The sequence below is a fragment of the Mus caroli genome, chromosome 2, assembly GCF_900094665.2.
Source record: "Mus caroli chromosome 2, CAROLI_EIJ_v1.1, whole genome shotgun sequence".
NCBI lineage: Eukaryota > Metazoa > Chordata > Mammalia > Rodentia > Muridae > Mus > Mus caroli.
The window spans coordinates 159,535,655-159,557,148 of record NC_034571.1 but is presented as its reverse complement, the minus strand read 5'-3'; the positions used below and the strand labels follow the sequence as shown (position 1 = coordinate 159,557,148).

The 21,494-nt window shown below is 51.6% G+C and overlaps 1 protein-coding gene across 2 annotated transcripts in view; it reads left to right on the top strand.

The window, feature by feature from the left end:
- Positions 1 to 3,083: 3,083 nt before the first annotated feature.
- Positions 3,084 to 21,494, top strand: part of Ube2v1 (ubiquitin conjugating enzyme E2 V1) — a 23,527-nt gene continuing 5,116 nt past the window's right edge. The window contains exons 1-3 of one of the 2 annotated variants that reach the window (XM_029473876.1): positions 3,128 to 3,188; positions 5,877 to 5,995; positions 16,803 to 16,951. In XM_029473876.1, coding sequence (XP_029329736.1) covers positions 5,896 to 5,995; positions 16,803 to 16,951 — 249 coding nt within the window. In that variant the 5' untranslated portion in view covers positions 3,128 to 3,188; positions 5,877 to 5,895. Of the gene's footprint in view, positions 3,189 to 5,876; positions 5,996 to 16,802; positions 16,952 to 21,494 lie in introns of both variants that reach the window. The other variant, XM_021150011.2, reaches the window with a different exon arrangement.

Here is a 21,494-nt window from a genome sequence, read left to right as displayed (position 1 = left end):
TTTTTTTTTTTTTTGTTTGTTTGTTTGTTTGGTTGGTTGGTTGGTTTGGTTGTTGTTGTTTGGTTGACTTTCTTTCATTTACTACATAGAAAAACAATAACCTTTTAATCTAATTTCACTTCTCGATGTGTGATCCTGGAAAGAGCTAACTGCTCCCAATTTCAGTTTCCTTATCTGACAAATGTAGGCTGTAAAGTGCTACTTTGCTGGGGCCTCGAGGCTTCTTTGCTGGGGTCATTGACAAGGATTAAATAACTAAGACTTAGCATTTAGTGCCGAGCACTCTTCTAAATTCGGTAGTTAACCACTTTAATCTTTCCACCAATCCGATAAACTGGATTCTCTCATGCCTATCAGCTGATCTCAAGCGCAATGAGCGTGGGTGAGCAGCATGAGGAATCCCTCTCTGGGGACTCGATATGACGCAAGGAAAGGGGCGGAGTCTCCTTGAGGGGAATGTGAACTCCGAGTACTACAACTCCCAGCAAGCCACTGCTGGACTACAATAACCAGCATGCCCCGGGGCGCTCATTTTTTTTTTTTTTTTTTTTTTGCCCTCTTCCTCTTGCGTTGTTCTCGTGGGAATTTGCAAGATCACTTTTGCTTGCAAGATGCATCTGCTGGCAGAAATTTTATGAGCATAGAGGATAAAGAATTGTGTTTTAGACGTCACTCCACCTATTGGCTCAGTTCCTTGTTTTCTCACCTTCCTTTCCTGTCTTTTCTGAGAATCCTTCCTTTGCCCTGGCCTGGAATTTCCTATCAAAGATTTTTTTAAAAAAGATTTTTTTTTTTTTACTGCTATGTTTATGAAGGTTTGCTGTACGCATGGTTACGTGCGTGCCTGATGTCTAAGAGGTCAGAAAAGCAGTTGTATCGGTGCTGGGAATTGAACCTGGGTGCTTAGCAAGAGCAATAAATGCTTGAAATTGCCGAGAATGCTTGAAACTGCCGAGACATCTCTCAAGCCCCCAGCCTCCTTTTCCTCATCTTTAAAATGGGACCATTCTTAGCAGTGCCTAGCATTTATACGTGGCTTAGCAAATGCCAGATTTTCTGCCGCACCCGCATCCTCTCATCGTCCAGGGGATTTATCAAAGCATAGAGTGAGACTAGCCCCTTTTCAGAATGGAGAACCAGATACTAGGTGCTTCAAACCTCTGAGGTGTACTTTGTTGTTAGAGACAGGGTCGCAACCATGTATTCTAGGCAGGCCCCAATTCTCCAGCCTCCAGCCTCAGCCTCCCTACTGCTATGATTACAGGGGTGCACCACGTCCAGCTATCTTTACAAACCTCTCAGCAGAAGCCACCCAAAAAGATAAACAATGAAGACTCAAATCTAGAGACTCTCACTTCTGAAGTGAGTCAGCCTCCAGGGACAAATGCTTGCTCTAGGTCCTAGTGCTTTACAGTGGCTCTAAATCCAGAGCGAATGTCATCTGTGCTTCCAAAGGATGCTTTGTGTCATGTGACATGTGAAGCAAAGGCAAGCTATATGGCAAGCAGCTGGAACTCCTGGCATCTCAAGAGCCTCCAGTGACGATTACAATAGGTGAGACCAAAGGGTCTGAGGCCAGGGAGAACATGTGAGGTTCCATCAGCCTCGAGAAGAGGCAGAGCCACGCTAGAGAGGCCCTGCACGTGTCATAAGGTCAAGGCTAGAGTGAGGCTGTCGTCGTATTGTGGACTCAAACCTGCAGACACTTCGGCAAGCAGGTACAATATTGGGACACCGGGAAAGCCTTCATAAATACAAGGCCACAGACACATCATAGCCCCAGCCCTGGGAGCAGAGCCTCAGTGCATTGTGCACTCACCCTTCCCAGTTTACCTAGAGACCCGGTTCCCTCTTTCTGTGGGACAGAGTCCTAGGCTGGTGTGCATCCTCTGCAGGACCGTAGTTCTGAGCTTACCACGTACTTCCTCAAGAGGTAATGCAGTGGAGCTACCTAGAACACACCAAACAGATGACAAATGGAATGTTCCAGGAATGCCTCCAGCTTCCTTGCCCCTCTGCTGTCCCTCTTAGCAGTATGATCTGCAGCCCATCTGGCTACTTCATCCTCGAGATTTCCATGTCCCCTGAAGGGCTTCACATCAAAGGTGGCTTTGTGATGGGTTTACTCTGTATGCAGAGTCTCCAGACCTTTGCAGGAGGCCTTTTCTGATTCTTCCTGGTGCCCATTATAGGTTTGTCCCCTATCTTATCATAAGTAAAATGTATACTTATCTATTTATATTGGCTTACTTGTTCTCTGCCCAACTAGAATGTAAGCAATTGAGAAGAGAATCTCACTTCGTGGAGACATTGCCATGTCCGGCACCAAGCAGAGTTCTCCCACATAATAGATGCTTAAATAGAAGAGTGCAAAGATGCAGGGCTAGGGATGAGGCTCCTTGCACAGCAGACACAAAGCCCGAGCTTCCATCTCTAAGAACTCTAAAACACAAGCCTGCAACCCAAGCAAGAGGCAGAAACCGAATAATCAGATGGTCAAGGTCATCCTTTGTCTAGTGGGCTTTGGGACAACTGGGTTGAGAGCATGTCTCGAACAAAACCCCTAAACAAACAAACAAACAGAATGCATGTCGCCCCTAGCTGCACCTTGTCCCTACATGCTTCAGGTCCCAGAACAGCAACAGTGCCGGAAAAAAAGATTGTACTGGCCCACAATTTGACGCATTCAGGCCTTTCGGTGTTATTTTTCTTCAGATACCCCATAACAAAGATCATCTGGCTTGGGGTCAAATTCTGACTCAGCTACTTAGCAGTTGAGTTGAACTTCATCTCTCTCGGTTTCATTTTCACTACGTGGTGAGGACACAGGGGGACGGAAACAGACTGGGAACAGGCTCGGGGCTCAGCAGCCCTTCCCCCTCATTCTATTCTCCCGGAAGCGCACGGTCACCCCGGGCCCCTCCAGCCCAGCACCTGCACGCCTCCCCCGCGCTCGGGCTGGGCGGGGCTTGCAGGTTGCCCCGCCCTCGTGCTCGCTCACTGAAGACTCGGGCAAAGCCCTTCCCGCCCGGCTCCTGCGACCCCGAGCGGGCGTCAGCGGCACCGTTTGCGGCTGCGCCTACACCTGCGCCTGCGCACCAGCGCCCGGAGAAAAACTCAAGGGGGGGTGAAGAAGGGGCCGGCCTTCGAGCGACAGCGACGCAAGATGGCAGCCACCACAGGCTCGGGTGAGCGGGGGCGCCGGGCGTGCTGGCGGACGGGGCGCGGGCTCCCTGGGCTTGGTCCCGGTCTACCGGAGGCCATGGTGGCCGGGCCAGGGCTCCGCGCTGTCCCTGCGGCTGCGTTTGGCTGCTCGGCCGGGCCTGGGACGATCAGGCGGCGGCCGGAAGCCCGGGCGGGGGCAGCCGGGCCGTGGGCGGTGCGGCCAAGCCGGAGGCTCGGGCGCCTCCGGGGGGCGGGGGGTGGGGGAGAGGCCGGCAGAGGGGCCGAGTGTGCTCGGGAATGCCCGGGCGAGGTCCCGCTGGGAGCTGGCCCGGGCTACTGGGAGCCGGGAATGCCCGGCGGGGCTACGCGGGCGCAACCCTAGGGAGCACGCACGGAACCTCGCGGGCCGCAGGCGAGGCCGCCGGGGCCCCGCGTCAGTTTAGGGTCGGGGCTGCGAGAGGGAGAGCATCGTGGTGGTCGCTTCCCTGGGAAATCCGGGCACCTGCACGGGCTGAGCCCGGGCGTTCTGCCGTGGGAGCAGGCCTGGGTTGCAGAGACCAGGGATAGATTTCAGAAGGCGCGCTGGGAGCCGAGCGCCGCGTTGGATGGGCACGAGCAGGTGCCTTGGAAGCCCTGGTGTGTGTGTGTGTCGGGGGTGGGGTGGGGGTCTGTCGGGGCGTGTCGCCGTTGGGAAGGCTCCTGCAGTGGGGAGAATGGGATGGGGTGCAGTCCCGCAGATGATGCTTTTAGAGAAGAAAAACCTCTTCCTGCGCGGAGCGGATGGAGGAAGTGCCTGTCACTCCTTCTAATCCTTCGGCGAATTGGGGAAAATATGTGGGTTCAACTCAGAAACTCTCCATTATCTGGATGGGCAGGAGAGGAGCAGTAAAATGAGAGCTCTTGGATCAAATGGAAGGGATAGCAAGAGGGTAAAGCGGGTGCTCTTAGGGGAGAAGCTCCGTCTCTGATGGGCTAAGAGAAGGCCAGATGGGGAAACCCGAAGGGTCTGCTGCCTTAGGACCGGCAACTTGTACTTGATTATGGGGCACGGACTCTGGCAGGCTAGAGAAGGTGGAGTGGGTTTGGTGAAAGAAGGAGATCCCCCGGGGTCTGGGAAGGCATGAGAGTCTGCTTTTCCAATGAAGGATTCAGGAGAAAGTGAGTGCTCCCTTCTGGTATGGGGCTGTACCCTCGGGAGTCTGTCAATGGAGGTGAGCAAGGGGTAAGGACGAACCACCAGCCGAGGCACTGGTGTTTTGGAGCTGTGAGGCCACGAGAGGAGGAGATGTTGTGGGGTGGGAAGCAGAGAGGTGCTGCCTACAGTGACCCACCACACAGTGCCTGGTGTGTCCTGGAGAAGACTGCGGAGCCAAGTCAGTCCATTCCCCAACAAATACATGGCGGTGGGAAGACTGGGAAGACCCAGTCTGCGTCAGGCTTTACTGGGGTGGGATGCAGGGTATCTCACAGAGCAGTGCCAGGCAGCCAGTACTGGGGTGGCCCTACCAGTCAGCACTGCTTGTCCTTGCTTTAGGACATCTCAGGATCCGGTTTGACAGCCACTTCTAACTTCTGAGGCCCTGCCCATGCCTCAAGAGTGCAGATAAAAACAGCAGCTCGGCAGCAGCTGCTGTATACAGAATCCAGAAGAGCTTGGGCTGGGTGAGGCTCAGTGCTAGAGTGTTCGACTAGCAAGTCAGAGGCCTTGGGTTCCATCCTTAGCACCATGAAAAGAAGGAAGCGCACATAGCACAGCTTAGATAGCATAGAAAGGCTTTAGGGTACCCAGAAACAGGCGTTCCTCGGCGCCTGTCTAGTCCACAGATGGTTACTGGGGCCTCTTGTGTCCTGTTACGAGTAGCAGACAAGGTAGACAGAGCACTGTCTTTAGGTTTCATTCAAACCAGACAGAAGGCCATTCAGGATGGAAATAAAGTGACTCCAAAAAGCAGGAAGTGCTCTGAAGAAAATTGTGTTCTGTGATGAGCGAGTCTGGTGAGGAGGGGGCAGGCTTCTCTCAGGGCCAACACTGGAACTGAGACCAGTGGGTGGGAAGAGCCAGGCCTGTGGCTGTGGGAAAGTACCATCGGTGCGGTGGGGACACTTGTGTTGAAAGATGAGATTAAAGGCCATGGGGCAGTAAGGTGGCCCAGCAGACAAAAGGCCCTTGGCGAGCCTTGGGCCCTGAGCTTGATCCCCAGGGCCCACATGGTTGGAGGAAAGGACAGCTTCCACAGTTGCCCGCCGCCGTCCACGGGTGCCCCTCCCGTAACAAAGGGCCTTAGTAATGAGATGGAGAGAGATGACTTGGGGCTTTACTATGTGCGAGGGGGAGCCATGGAGCAGATGCCTGCTATGAGCAGGCATTGAGAGTGTGGTTGATGAATGAATGAATGAATGAATGAATGAATGCCTTGAAGAGAATGATGAATGGTGAGCTCTGACTTGAGCCCCAAGGCATCAGGAGGCTGCAGTGGTGAGAGTGGAAGCAGGACCTTCATTAAACCTGGTGCTTAGTCTCTGCTCCCTGCTACAACCTTCAGGTGTGCTCAGGCCTCAACCGCCTGTAGACTGAGCCTGGTCATTAATCTGTGCCCTGGTTACCAGGAAACCACTGTGTGGCCTCGGAGTCCTGTGAGGCCCGGCTCAGGTGCTATGGTCACTGCTGCTGGCATCTTCCCACATTGTTCGCTGTTGTAATTTTGGCGCAGGTCTCAGAGAGGAGCTGAGATGAGCCCACTACAGCCACTCAAGATGTCTACAATTGAAGGGACGTCTCTCCTGTGTGTCCAGGACTGCAGGATGTCAGACAGTGGCCCTTGGCTGCCAGGTCGTTCCTCTCATCCAGCAGCTCACAACGCTGTGCTGCCCAGAGCTGACAGTTAACCAGATACCGAGTGCCAGAGTGACAAGCCCTGGCAGGGTGCCACTGTAAATATACACGCAGGGGTGTGGCCTCATGCACACATTCAGCTTCTAGAAATGTCACCATCTGGGCGGTTGAGATTGGGTCTTTCCTTCCACTCAAGGGTGTTCCCCAGACAGCTGGGGATGGGAGATGAGAACTGAGGCCCTGTAATAGGCCCCAGTTCTCACAGGTCTCACTGTGAGCCATCTCAGGTCCCTTACAACCAAGTGCCTTTTCTCCTTCATGGCCTGCTTTCTGGATAGCTACTTCGGAATGTGCTCAGCCTGAGAAGCAGAAGCCAGGCCCCACAGTGGGGCTGGCCAGCTTGGTGAGTGAGTGCAAGTAGGATTTCTTTGTCTTTGATGTTATAAGACAGGATATTATGCAGCCCAGGCTTCTCTTGAACAGTGTGGAGTTGAGGATGCCTTTCGACATGCCTCTGGTCCTGCTGCCTTCATCTCATAAGCGCTGGGATCAGAGGGGTGTGCTGCCTGACACCTACTGTTGTATCCAATTCCTGTCTGGCAACTGGTGGCACACGCCTTTTATCCCAGCACTTGGGAGTCAGAGGCAGGCAGATCTCTGAATGCCAGAGATCAGGTCAGCCTGGTCTGCATACAGTTCCAGGACAACCAGGACTACAAAGGAAATCCTGTCTTGACAAACCAGAGAGTTGCCAAGTGAGGAGCACAACAAGGTGGCTCACTGGTTAAGAGCACTTGCTCTTCCAGAGGATCAGAGCTTTGTTCCCAGCATCCACACCTGGCTGCTCACACTCATCATCATACACACAGATGCACGCCCACACTCACATGTCATGCACACATACATGCTCACACTCACATGTCATACACACAAATACATGCTCGTGCTCACATATCATACAGACACGCACACACACACACATATGAATAAACACAAAGATGGATCCTTAGAATTGCTAAGTGAGTTTTCACGGGGCTTTTGCCCCATTACTCTTAATTAAAAGGCTGAGTGGAGTTTATGTAGCGTATTTGCCAAGCTGGCCCTTGGTTTGGTTCCCAGCATCAAAGGAATAACAAAATCACCTCCACCTTCCCTCCCTCCCTCCCTCCCTCCCTCCCTCCTGAGTTGAAACTACCAAGGCTTGATGGCCACAGAATGAATACAAGCTGGGCACCCTCGGCCTAACCCTGAAAGGCCATGGCAATGCCTAGAGTGCTGTGTGGGGTGTGGTGATCCCCACCCCACCCCAGAGGGTCTCTCTAGCCCTGGCTGACCTGGAGCTCACTGCATAGACCTGCACTCCTCAGACTCGGGCCTGCCTCTGCCTTTGCCTCTCGAGTGCCGGGGCTGTGCATCGCCGTGAGTTCTGTGTCCTTGTGAGTAGTTGAGCTGGGACCTGTGTGTCACACACAGGGTAAGTGGGTCCTTGTCCTCATCTGTGTGCAAGCCCTCTTGTGAGAGGAGCTCACCCTGTAGTCTAGCCTGGGGGTACAGGTGTGTGGCCTTGATGGGCTGGTGCTGCCTTGCGCATGCTTTCTCTTCCTGGACCTCTTGGGAAGGGGTTGGGCTGCCGTGATGAGTTCTCTGCCCAGATGTGTGACTCAGGCGTGATGCAGAGGTGTGGAGCTCACAGTGCTGCAGCCACAGAAGAGGGGGATGGGGTGCAGTGGCTCCTTCCTGGACTGGATGTCCAGCTCACTCTGTCACTGAGCCCTGGCACACTGAGATGTAAAGAGTGACAGCTGAATGGGGGTGGAGCAATGGCCTCCCTGGGAGAGGACCCAGGTTGGGTTCCCAGCACCACAACTGCCTATCACTCGAGATGCAGGAGACCCAGCTTCCCCTTCTGACTCCGTAGGGCGCCAAGCACACATGGTAACTTACGTACAAGCAGGCAGCACATTTACATACATAAAGTAAACCTTAAAACAAAGAGTAACAGGTTTCCATGCTAAGTTCTGCCTATGATAGATAGTCAGAGAGGCCCGTCGTCACATTGCTGAGCCGCCCTCGGAGCTGCTCATTGTGAGTTCCCAGAGGAGGACATCTCAGGCTGGCTGGAAATCAGCATAAGTCGTGTGCCCGCTGTCCATTTTGGTAATGCTGCATCCAGGGCACCTTTCAGGTCCTGTCAACTTCTAAAGCTGCAGCAGCACTCTGTGTAGCCTTAGTGCTGCTGCACCTGCACAGTTTGCTAGAGCCCTGCTATTAATCCCCAGTTCTCCAAAGATGATTGTATTTAATTTTATTTTTGTTTATTTATTTTGGTGTTTGGTTTTTTTAAGCAGGTTTTTTTATGTAGACTTGGCTGTCCTGGAACTCGCTTTGAAGACCTGGCTGTTGTTTATTATTTCTGAGGCAAAGTCTTACTCTTTAGTTCAGGCTGGCCTGGAACTTGTGGCAATCCTCCTGCCTCAGCCTCCTTTTCTTTTCTTTTTTTTTAAGATTTATTTATTTATTATATGTAAGTACACCGTAGATGTCTTCAGACACCCCATAAGAGGGCATCAGATCTCATGTGGTTGCTGGGATTTGAACTCAGGACCTTCAGAAGAGCAGTCAGTGCTATTACCGCTGAGGCATCTCTCCAGCCCTCCTTTTCCTTTTTTTTTTTGTAATTTTTTAAAAAAGATTTATTGGGCTGGTGAGATGGCTCAGTGGGTAAGAGCACCCGACTGCTCTTCCGAAGGTCCAGAGTTCAAATCCCAGCAACCACATGGTGGCTCACAACCATCCGTAATGAGATCTGGCGCCCTCTTCTGGAGTGCCTGAAGACAGCTACAGTGTACTTACATATAATAAATAAATAAATCTTAAAAAAAAAAAGATTTATTTATCATATATATACGTGTGTGTGTGTGTGTGTGTGTATACACACACACTGTAGCTGTCTTCAGGACACACTAAAAGAGGGCATCAGATTCCATTACCAATGGTTGTGAGCCATCATGTAGTTGCTGGGAATTGAACTCAGGACCTCTGGAAGAGCAGTCAGTGCTCTTAACCTCTGAGCCATTTCTCCAGCCCCTGCCTTAGGCTCTTAAGTGCTGCAGTTACATAACTGAGCTCCCATTTTTAGTCAGGGTCTTACTGTGCAGTTCTAGCTGACCTCCAGCTCAGACTCATCTGTCTCTGCCTCCCAGGTGCCACCACACAGATTTTGTTTTGTTTTTGAGTCAGGGTCTGTGTGCCTTGTGTGGCCTGCACTCAAATCTGCATGTCTCATCTGGCTGGCATGCTTGCTTGGTTGTGTCTCATGAGCTTAGACTGACCTCTAACTTGACTTGTAAAGGAGAGGATGACAGAGAACTCCTGGTCCTCCTGCCTCTACCTGCCAAGTGCTAGGATTATAGGCACACAGCTACATCTGACTCCTGATGGTGCTGGGCTCTGAATTTCTGTCCCCACGCTTACACAGTGAGCCAGCTCCCCCTTCCTCCTGTCTGACATTTTGTTTGGAGTCATGCTGTGTAGCCTTGGCTAGTCTCAATCTCCTCCCGGCAGCCTCCCGAGGGCTGAGGTTGCAGGGGTGGTCACACCCCAGAGTCATCTCTGTGCAGAATGTCTCCCGGGGACACCGTGTGAGACTGTCAGCCTGCATGGTGCCTGCTTTTCTTTTGGGGGGTTGGCATGTGTTTCGGCATGCTTATGGAGGTCATGGGACAGCTTGGTGTGCTGGGTGTTGGATCTTTCCCACTGTATTGGTACCAGAGGTGGAGCCCTGACCCGCTGAGCCATCACACTCAAACCTGCATTTCTATTGTTTTCTGGGCTTTTTGTTTATTTGTTTGTTTGGTTTGTTTTGTTTTTACTGCATTTTATTTAGTCTGTGTGTGTGTGTGTGATTGCATGTACCACGTCATAGGGCTGGGGGTCAGAACTTGTATGTGGTGACTCTTGCTGCAGGGTTTCTCAGGGTGGAACTCAGGCGTGACAGCCCTGGATTTCACTCTTGCTGCATCTGTGCCTCTAATTTTGAGCCCATGGAGTTTGAACTCACGCCCTGAGGTTCATGGCACTGAGGTGCCTTAGGCCACGAGGATTTCCATGCTTTGTGACTGCTGTGGCAATAGCTTACTTTAGCTTCCTTATAGTTTCTAAGTTTGGGACAGCAGTAGAGCACATTCGTGAGTTCTAATCTGAGGTGGGTCCTGTCCTCTGGAGGCAGTGCTTTCTTGGAGAGGCTCTGGGCTTCAGCCCAGCACAGAAAAGAGGCTTTTTCTTATGAGGTTTGGTGAGGAACCAGTTCGCCCTAGTTTATAAACAGAATAAGCAAGTGGGTCTGGCCCCCAGACAGCTCAGCTGTGGAGAGACAAAGGCAGCAAGGGCAGAAATTGGAGGCTCGCTCAAGTACAGAGGCAGGCAGTTGAAGGCCGTCCTGTACAGTTGAGTGAGGTACTGTGTTAGAGAGGTTCCGTGGCAGGGGATTTGCCTGGCTTGTGCCAAGCCCTGGGCAATACCCAATATGGTGGTTACCCCCTCCCTCCAACGTTAAGTTTCCCTCAGATTCCTACTTTTTTTTTTTTGGATGGGGAAGGACTGTTGGAACCAACCGTGGCAGCGCACGCTTCTAATCCCAGTAGTCTGGTGGCAGAGGCAGAAGGATCTTTGAGTTTGAGACCAGCCTGGTGTACAGAGTGAGTTCCAGGACAGCCAGGGCTAAGAGAAACCCTGTCTCAGAAAAAAGAAAAAGAAAGTTAAAAAGCTGAGTCTGGTGTGCTGGTGTAATAACCTTCAGTCCCGGCACCAGGACAGCAGTAGCAGGCAGATTAGAGTTCAAAGCCAGCCCTGATCTATACAGCAAGTTCCAGATCCTGTCTCTAAAGTTAAAATAAGGCTGGGGGCTGGGAATGGGTTGCTGGGGAAGGGCTCTCATGCCAGAACAGACATTCTGAGTGCCATGGACCCACTGTGGCACACAAAAGAAGTAAAACATAGCCATTGTAAAAGCTACCGGATTTTACATCCAAAACCAAAAAACCCACACCTCAGATGACTGAGTGTGCTCCAGAGCCCGGTGACCTGAATCCAGTCCCCACGATCTACGTGGCAGTAGAAGAGAACCGACTCCTGGCCGTTGTCTTCTGACCTCAAGTGTATCACGGTGCACAAAAAATAAGAAAATGTAACTGAAAGACAAAAAACCCTGAACTTGGGCCAGGGAGGTGGCTCCCGATGCAGGCATCTGCTGGGTAATGGGTAAACCTGGGGAAGTGGGTTTGATCCCCCAGACTCGGGTAGAAGGAAAGAGAGAATTGTGCTTACAAGATTGTCCTCTGACCTCTACACACAAAATAACTTCAAACATTCAGATAGCCTCAGTTGTCATCTGATGATGTCCAGTGTTTTGGTCCTAGTCAAGGTAGGGCTCGAAGTATGGCCAGAAAATTCTGCTACCCATCCAGGAAGCTACCATCGTGTGCCAGACAGCTGGTCAGTTTGTGTGTGCTGAGGGCAGGTTGAACGAGTCCTATAGCTCTTTCTGAAAGCAGTGAGATAGTAGAAAACAGGCAGGAACAGAAAGAGAAAGCGTCTGTGTGTGGGCAGGACTGCTCAAGGTGCACAGGTACAGAGCCCTGCTGGCCTCTGCAGTCAGAGGACTGACGAGTCTTGTTCATTCTGCTTGTGTGTCATGTGGAATTCTGCTTAAATTTTAAAATCCTCACTAAGCATTTTGTAAGATTCTCAAACCAAACTAGGTGGGCACACCTATAATGTTAGGACTTGGGAGTAGAGGCCTGTGACCTGAGGGCATCCTTGTTATATAAGCTAACTCACAGCCAGCTTGGGCTATATGAGACTCAGTGTTCATACACACGCACACACACACACCAATAATATAATAATAATTAGGCTCCCTTTTAGTAAAGTGTTTCCTGGGTATGTTTTCAGGAATCTGTCATAATCTTGTGAGGCGGGGTTTACCAGCACACATCAGGTACCTGCTGGAGAAGGCAGTGTGCGAGGCTAGACACGTGTGGTCAGAGTGTCCGGTCAGCTTGCTGGAGCTGAGCAAGAGGCAAGAGGAGGAGTGTAGGCTAGGGAGGAAGAAGCTAGTGACTTGCCAGCTGTCCATGCCCTGGGCGAGAGCACCGTGACACAAAGGTTGAAGGAAGCCAAGCCTCCCCCAGAAGCCTGAAGGGCGTCTACCGTGGTGCTGGCCACTTGTGATGAAGGCTCCATGGAGCAAACCTGGCTTGGCTGTGCTGAGAGGCTGGTGGTGCCCTACAGGGAAACGATGGTGTCCTGATCACATAAAAAGGCTGGTCCTTGGAGAACAGGCAGAGGGAGTCAGGCAGAGCAAGAGGCAGAGGTGGCAGGGTCCCCAGTAGTCACCAGTGAGATGGTGGTTGGGGCAAGAAAACCAACCACATAGAGATGCAAGGAGGGATTGCCGTCCGACTGAGATGGAGCCAGAAGTGTTGGTGCCACATCCCAAGATTAGGAGTGACTGTGCTATTTGGGGATGCATGCAGCAGGATCTGTTGGAAGGGTTCTGAGTGTCTGAGGCCCGTTGGTGGGTGTCTGGGAGGGATGGCTTAGCATGGACATTGAGGAGTCGGCTTAGTGCGAGGTGTGGCTCAATGGAAGCACTTGAGCAGTGGGGTTGAGTGCTGAAAGGGAGTTTGGAGGCAGGAGCATGGAACTGACTGTGACATCTGGCCAGGAGCTGGGGTGCAACATGTCCTGCCATGAATGACCGGGGGAGCGCTCAAGTAGAGCCAGGAGAGGTGCTCCACCATGGTGGCCATGTGCCATGCGTCACCACAGCCTTCCAGGCTCACTCCTTCTGCAGAGGTCAAGAGTATTGTGACCTCTGCTGGGCCAGGGGAAGGGAAGGGCTTAGCTCATGCACGACTACTGTAAGGGGGGGGGGAGTTGGGGGGGCCTGGCTCAGTGGGCACACGTGCCCTGGCTTCAGCATTCACCCTCCCCTTCCTTTCCGTGTCCCCCTCTCTCCCCGCCCTCTCCCTCTGACACCCAGTCACCACCTACTGTGGACCCAGTCTGGGGGAAAAATACTAACGCTGTTGGTGTGCTTGTGTGTGTGGGCATGCGTGCCATCATGTGCATGTCAGAGGAAAGTGTGTGCAAGTCAGTTCCCTCTTCCACCACATGCTTCCGGGAGAGAGCTCGTGCTGCCAGCCTTGGTGGCAGCTGCCTCTCTATGCTGAACTAGCTCACTGTCCCCAGCCTGACCCAGAAAACAGCAGATTACTGAGGGAGGTCAAGTGTCATAGAAATGAGTCCCCGAAGCTAGAGAAAGTACCCAAGGAGCTAAAGGGATCTGCAACCCTATTGTTGGAACAACATGATGTACTAACCAGAACCCTGGAGCTCTTGTCTCTAGCTGCATATGTATCGAAAGATGGCCTAGTCGGCCATCAATGGAAAGAGAGGCCCATTGGACTTGCAAACTTTATATGCCCCAATATAGGGGAATGCCAGGGCCAAAAGAATGGGAATGGGTGGGTAGGGAAGTGGGGGGCGCTATGGGGGACTTTTGGGATAGTATTGGAAATGTAATTGAGGAAAATATGTAATAAAAATATAAAAAAAAAAAAAGAAAGAAATGAGTCCCCACAAAAGATGGAGTCTATCTTATGGCTGAAGGAAGTCTTCTATAAAGAACAGGAAGTGCCAAGGCTGGGCGATACCTTGGTGGAGTGGAGTACACGTGCACACACACACACACGCGCGCGCGCGCGCACACACACACACACACACACACACACACACGGCTGAGGCAAGAAGATGACAGGTCTGGATAATAAAGAGGGAGTCACTAGCCTTGATTCTCAGAGATCCCCCTGCCTCTGCCTCCTGGGTCATTCCCAGCACTCGGGAAGCAGAGGCAAGTGGAGGTCATCCTGGCCAATCGTGAGACTCTCCCTCTCTAGTGGGAATTAAGTTTAACTCTTGTGTGTGCTGTGCAAGCATGTGCGTGTGCCACCATACACACTGGCGCAGGATGCATGGAGCCACAGCATGGAATAGCTTCGCCTTGCTGCCTTGAGACACAGCCCCACTGAACCAGCAGCTCCCTGACTGTCAAGTGCTGGCTTGTGGGCATATAGGCACGTGCTCCTAACCCTGTTTTCTACATGGCTGTGTGAGATTTGAACTCAGATCCTCATGCTTGCAGAGCAGGTGCTCTTGGCATTGAGCTATCTCCCAGTCCTTCCTCTCATTTTTTGTTTAATTCTGAGCAAAGTAATTATGTTGTTTGCCTTTTGCCTGTGATGTCCAAACCTTGTTTACTGAAGGACGTCACCTCATATAGCCGAAGAGTGCAGCTGGCTCTCCAAGATGTGACAGATGCTAATGATTCTGAGCCAGTGAGTCACGAATGCTTTATGTTTCTGCTCTTCTTTTTTTCCCCCAGTGACCACATTTGCTACTTAGTGTTTTCAGTCAAATGACTCTTTTGCTCCAGCTTGTCTTGGGGTGGCTCAGGTGGTGAGACCTTGTAAGACTGAGGACTGGGCTTTGAGCCTCAGCCCCCAAGTGGGAGGTAGACAGGCAGGCATGGTGGTGCATGTCTGTGACCTAGGCGTTTGGAGGTGGGGACAGGAATCCTGGGGTTCACTGCCCAGCCTTCACAGTCTATCACTGAGGTGGACAGCTCCTGAGTAACAACACCCAAAGACATGCATGTATACGCATGGACACACGTGTGTGCATAATTCTTTTCCTTTTTTTTTTTTTTTTTTTTTTTTTTTTTTCATTTAAAAATTTGGTTTCTCTGTAGCCTTGGAACTTGTTCTGTAGACCAGGCTGGCCTCAACCTCAGAGATCCAGCCACCTCTGCCTCTCAAGTGCTGGGATTAAAGACAAGTGCCATCACTCCCAGCTTCCAACACTTTTTTTTGGTTTTTCAAGACAGGGTTTCTCTGTGTAGCCCTGGCTGGCCTCGAACTCAGAAATCCACCTGCCTCTGCCTCCCAAGTGCTGGGATTAAAGGCGTGCGCCACCACTGCCCGGCCACAATTTTTTTTAAAAAAAGAAGCTTTACCATTACTGTAAATGGGGTTAGGGTGATGTTATTTGTCCTAAATAAATTTTGTGGTGCTGGAAATAGAAGCTGAGGCAGGTGTCTGCCAGGCATGTGCTCTGCCACTGAGTTGAACCCCAGCCGTAGTGAAGTTGCTGCTGCTGGAGAAGGAAGAGGAGGAGAGGGGAGGGGAGGGGAGGGTGAGACTGGGCCTTTCAGCTAATGGGACCCTGTGCTGCTTTCTAGTCCAGGGAGCCACTCCTTTTTAAAATTATTTTTATTTTATGTGCATTAGTGTTTTGCCTGCATGTGTGTCTGTGTGAGGGCACTGGATCCCCTGGAACTGGAGTGACAGAGAGTTGTGAGCTGCCATGTGGGCGCTGGCAATTGAAGCCAACCGAGTCCTCTGGAAGAGCAGCCAGTGCTCTTAACCACTGAGTCATTTCTCCAGCCCCCAGGGAGTCCATCATAACAGGAGCTGTGGCACTGGAGGATGAAGCACTCCACTGCTCAAGTCACTCACGTTCCACAAGCAAGTCTGTCCCAGATGCTCGCACCAAACCTGTGGTGCTAGAATTGACCCTTTCTCACAGGCCACCTGAAAGAATCCTTTCTGCTGGGACCAGAGCCTGGCACATGGCCACCGGTCCTTTTCAGCATCCCTCACAATATCTGGGGTCACTTTGAGAACTCGCTGGTCTCTCCTGTGGTCCTCTGTGCTGTCAGAGGCCTTTTCTGCTGACCTGTGCTCCCAGCTCCTCTTCTGGTTGGGCATCTGCACGCTGTTTCTTGGTACTAAGAAATGTCAGACCTGGAGACCTGTCCCCTGAGCCACCCCTCATCTGTGCCTTTGTCTCACTTTTTCTTCAGGCCCTCAGCTGGGACCTGTTACCCCCTATCCTACACAGTTCATGTATTTAATGTTTATCCCACTGCTCTTCTGGGTGGAGGTTCCAGGAATACAGGCGCTGTTCCTTGCCTGTCTCCCAGTGCGTGGGCATGGCTGCCATGATGGCATAGGTGAGCTGTATGCCCTGCACATCAGGACCCGAGGACATTCCAGGACAGGGTCCTGGAGTCCGGCCAGATGAGCTAGTGGCCTGTGTAGATCCTAAGGTTTTTGTCAGGAAAAGTTACAGGGGAGGCCAGGAGCAAGCCTTCCAGTGCTGCTGCTGGCATGGATTCCCTAAACCTGAGCTCTGTGCAAGATACCATGACACTGAGGTGGCTCAGGTGCCTGGTGTGGTTGTGGCGATGTCTGTGCTACCCTCATGGGCAGCTTGTTGGGCTTTGTGGCTAAAAAATAAACCAGAGGGGCCAAGGCTTACGGAGTGGAAAAACCTCCTCTCCACACTCCTGGCTGACAGCTACTTGTGGGGACAGCATTTCATGAGATACAATGCTTGTGTCTCTAAGGCCTTGCCAGCCAGGAGCATCCTTAAGTCTCTGCAGCCTCCAAAATGTGTCATACCACGCTTGCGTGACAGGAAGTGCCGTGTCCCAGGCTGCAGTTGGCATTCCTCTCAGCCAGTGCTCAGATTAAAGGGAGCAACAGCTAGACGGGGTGGGGCGCAGGAGGGGCTGGGTGGGTGAGCACCCCTCTGGCTCCCCATGGCTTGGTGTGTGTGAGGCAGCCATTGCCAGCTGTGTACACAGCGTCCACAGCACTCACAGCTCCTCGATGTGCTGTCTTAGCCTTACAGCTCCCTGGATTTGCTGGAACCTTGAATTTCTTTCCGTTTGTTTTAGGAGTAAAAGTCCCTCGAAATTTCCGACTGTTGGAAGAGCTGGAAGAAGGACAGAAAGGAGTAGGCGACGGCACAGTTAGCTGGGGTCTGGAGGACGACGAGGACATGACACTTACAAGATGGACAGGCATGATAATTGGGCCTCCACGAGTAAGCACCAAGCTCCGGCTGTCACTGTCATTGTGTTGAGCTCACTGTGCCTTTCCTTAAAGCAGTGGTAGCCTTGTCGGCAGACAGCACCAGTGGTGTTTGCTCAAGTGTGCTGTTTTTTCTCTGACCAATTTCAATTTATACATTTGAGCCCTTCTGATGCGCTTTAATTCTCTTTGGTAATCAAATCCTGTGTAGCCAGTAGTATGGATTTACATGACAGTGTAGACTGTGGTCTTCAGACAAAGCGAGCACTTGGACAGCAGCTACCGTCCCAGCTTTACTGTGCCTTTGTGTTCTGCCTGTCACTCAGCGCAGGTTCAAGTCCTGCCATCAGCTCTGCTGGGTCCAGAGGTATTTAAACCCAGGGCCAAAGAAGCGGGGCAAGCAAGCCTACAAGCACTCAGCTTAGTGAGGTCCTAGCCACTGTGTGTCTGAGGGTACATGCTCAGCCCTCCAAGAATCGTCATCCAGTGCCCACAAGGTCGTTGTCTCATCCTCCTGCGTAACTACATTCTAGGTCACAGGTGGGGAAGCCACCTGCCCAGGGTCACAGAACTGGGTCTGTTTGCCAAGCCTGTTCTCCTCCCTGCCCACTGGTCACTGACACACTCCTAACAAGTTGAGTATTCATTAGTCAGCACTGAAGTGCTAGGGAGTTTACTACTAGGTACAGGAGAGAATACAGGAAGAAGGAAAGACCCTAAAAGGGACACTCCTGGAGATGAGCCTGAGTGTGCTATGCCTATGGTGACAGCTTCCTTCCTTTTCAGCAACAGCAAGGCACAGTGGAACTAAGAGGGCAGACACCTACCTCCTGCTCATTAGCATTCAGACATTGGAAGGCCACCTTTGAGGGTCATTGAGCAGCCTTGCACTTCACTCCTGCTTCCTAAGTCATCTTTGCAACTCTGATGCCGGGTGCAAGAGTCAATGTATATACATTCCCCATTTCCTCCTCCCTGCACAGCAGTGTGCTGAGTCTCAGGACAAACAGGTAGATGGCTCTGCAGATCCTCTCCTTCCTCAGAGGATCCAGCCTCGAGGGAGATGTTCTCCTTAGAGCACCTGGGTGTGGCTCAGGGTCAGGGGGTACAGAGGCTGTGGACCTTGTGCCATCAGCTCTGTTGAATGCTGAGAGACTCTGTGAGAACTAAACAAGAGCTTGCTATGGCCATAGTTGCCCACATCCCAGCATGCAGTGGCAGAGGCAGAAGGACCGACCAGTCACTCGCAGTGATCTTTGCCACACAGGGAATTTTGGGCCAGTATGTATCCTTGAGACGCTGTTTCAAAAGAGATAGGGGCTGAAGACAGCTCGGTGGTTAAGAGCACTTGTTATTCTAGCAGAGGACTGAGGTTCTGTTCCTAGTACCACCCATGTGAAAGCTCACTACTGTCACACATGAGACACACACACACACACACGAGCAAAGCAAAAGGACACACAGACAGAAATCTAAAACAGCTTGTAAATACTGTTGGAAATGTTCTGCCTAAATGTTCAGGCTAGGATTTCTACAGCACACTTTATAAACTCAGAAGGTGAGGCAGGGGGATTACTGCAAGCTCAAGGCATCTTGGACTACCTAAGACCCTTTCTGTAACAAAAACTGTTTAGATTGTCCTGAGCTAGGCTTTACCCTTTTCTAAAGGGGAGTGGGGCTCACTGAGCTGCTAGACACCAGATCCTTTCCATGTGTCTATTGTACGGGCTTGCAGTGCAGCCCAATGGAGAGGAGCCACCTTAGGACCTCACAGATGCTTGCTTGCCAAGCAGCATGCCATGCCTCTGAAACACACTCCAGGCAGACCAGCCTGGCTTTTGTTTAAGACAAAGTGGTTGCTCAGACCTAATCCCAGCTCTTGGGAGGTTGAGGCAAGAGGATCACTATTGATTGGAGGGTTGCCTGGGCTACATATCTCGCTCCTGTCTCAAAAACAGAAGAGGAAGCGGGGCATGGATGGGACATGCCTTTAATCCCAGTGCTCAGGAGGCAGGGGAAAGTAGATGTCTATGAGTTTGAAGCGGGCCTGGTCTGTAGAGAGAGTTCCAGGACAGCCAGGGCTGCACAGGGAAACCCTGTGTCCAGAGACTTAAGAAGATCCTGCCTTGCAGACCTGGGTGCCAAAACCTTGGAATCCTCTTGCCCCAGGCTCCCAAAAGCTGGGGTCTAGGGCTGTGGACATGGCAGGCAGGTGCTCTACCACTGGGCTATGTCTCTTGGCCGTTTGTGTTTGCGTCTGCTGGTATCCTGGAGCTGTGCTCGCAGGAACCTGTGATCTTCTGACGGGTGCTAGGCATCAACTGGGTCCTCTGCAAGAACAGCTAAGTCTGTGTGCTCCCCAAACCTTGATTTTTGAGATATAGTTTGGTAATGTAGCACAAGCTGGCCTCAGATTCCGCCCCTGAAGCACTGAGGCCGTCTCCTCGCCTGGCTTAGAGTGCTCTTAAGTGTGTAATCCAGCTGGGTTAGTATTTGACTCTCCCATCCATCTGACACAGTGCCTGCAGGAGGAGTCTGGGAGCGAGCATGCGCTCCCACAGGCAGGGCAGGGTTGAGAGCTGGTGCTCCACAAGCCTGCCCTCCTCTTCATGCTCTGTAGCCCAGCACAGGGTAGCTCAGTGGGCGATGCACTTGTGCCAAAGCCTGGCAGCCACTATGAGTGAGTATGTGTGAGTGAGTGAGCTATCGAGCGAGCGTGTGAGAGTGAGTGAACATGTGGGAGTGGGAGTGAGCATGTGAGAGTGAGTGGGAGTGAGCGTGTGAGTGAATGGGTGAGAGAGTGTGGGTGAGAAAGCGTGTGAGAGTGAGTGAGCATGTGAGTGAATGTGTGAGAGTGAGTGATGTGGGTGAGTGTGAGTAAGCATGTGAGAGAGGGTGAGTGAGCGTGTGAGAGAGGGTGAGAGAATGTGTTAGTAAGAGTGTGAGAGTGTGACTGAATGTGGGTGAGAAAGTGTGAGTGAACATGTGAGAAGTAAGTGAATGTGTGACTGAATGTGGGTGAGAGTGTGAGCGTGTGAGAGAGAGAATGAGCATGTGAGAGAGTGTGTGAGAGTGAGTGAATGTGGGTAAGAGCATGTGAGTGTGAGTGAGCATGTGAGAGTGTGAGAGCATGTGAGAGAGTGTGACTGAATGTGGGTGAGAGAGTAAGCGTGAGTGTGAATGAATGTGGGTGAGTGTGAGAGCATGTGTGAGTGAGAGAGTGAGTGAATGTGGGTGAGAGAGCATGTGAGAGTGAGTGAGCTTGTGAGAGTATGAGTGTATGAGTGTGAGTGAGCATGTGTGAGTGAGTGCCACCTGGCTAGCAAAGCCACCACAGTATCTGTCACTTGCCATTGGGTCATTTCTCATCACACTAAAGAACTGTTGGTGGCGATGTCGTCCCAGGACCACCCTGAGCTTTCTTCCAGTAGAGCCGCCGTGGAGCTGCTGGCTGCCTGGTTGTCTTCACTCGTTACTGTAGGCATTGGGACTGACGCTGGCCATGGTGGAGGGTCTGTGTGGATCAGTCCTCAGTTCTGTGCGGAATGTACTAGGACTGGCCATGCCAGATGAGGTGGTAGCTGTCGGGCATTTTCAAGAGCTTGGGCTTTGTTGGCAGTGTGTGCAAAGTAGTGTCCCCTGTCACTGGCTCTGTCCTGTTCTTTTTTTCTTTTTATATGTTTATTTAATGTGTGTACACTGTAGCTGTCTTCAGACACACCAGAAGAGGGCATGGGATCCCATTACAGATGGTTGTGAGCCACCGTGTGGTTGCTGGGATTTTAACTCAGGATATTTGGAAGAGTCGGTGCTCTTAACCACTGAGCCATCTCTGCAGCTCCCCTGTTTTTTTCAAACCTATCGTCTTTTTGCTTTATGAGACATTTTAGAGTCTCATTGCAGCTCCGGTTGGCCTGGAACAACGATTCTGCCTCAACCTCCCAAAGATGAGGTTACTCGCCTCAGCAGCCACCCTGGCATCCCTATGGCTTTGATTAACTTAGTCCTCTGAGGTAAAGAGCAAACTCATAAAAGCGACTACTTGTAGGCTCCTCATGGGACTGTGCTGCTTTATGGCTGGCTCATAGGCCACGTGCTCTGGAACTAAAAACCTACTGGGGTGTTTGTTTGTTTGTTTGTTTACTTGGGGTCTTAAGTACCATAGGCTGGTCTTGAACTTACGAACTTTCTGCTTCCACTTCCACCTTGCTCTGACATATTTTTTTTAATTTAAGATAGGCTCTTATGGGGGCTGCAGAGATAGCTCAGCGGTTAAGAGCACTGACTGCTCTTCCAAAGGTCCTGAGTTCAATTCCCAGCAACCACATGGTGGCTCACAACCATCTGTAATGGGATCAGATGCCCTCTTCTGGTGTCTGAAGATAGCTACAGTGTACTTAGATATAACAAATAAATAAATCTTTAAAGAAAAAAAAAAAGATAGGCTCTTAGCCTGGCAGTGGTGGCGCACACCTTTAATCCCAGCACTCGGGAGGCAGAGGCAGGCGGATTTCTGAGTTCGAGGCCAGCCTGGTCTACAGAGTGAGTTCCAGGAC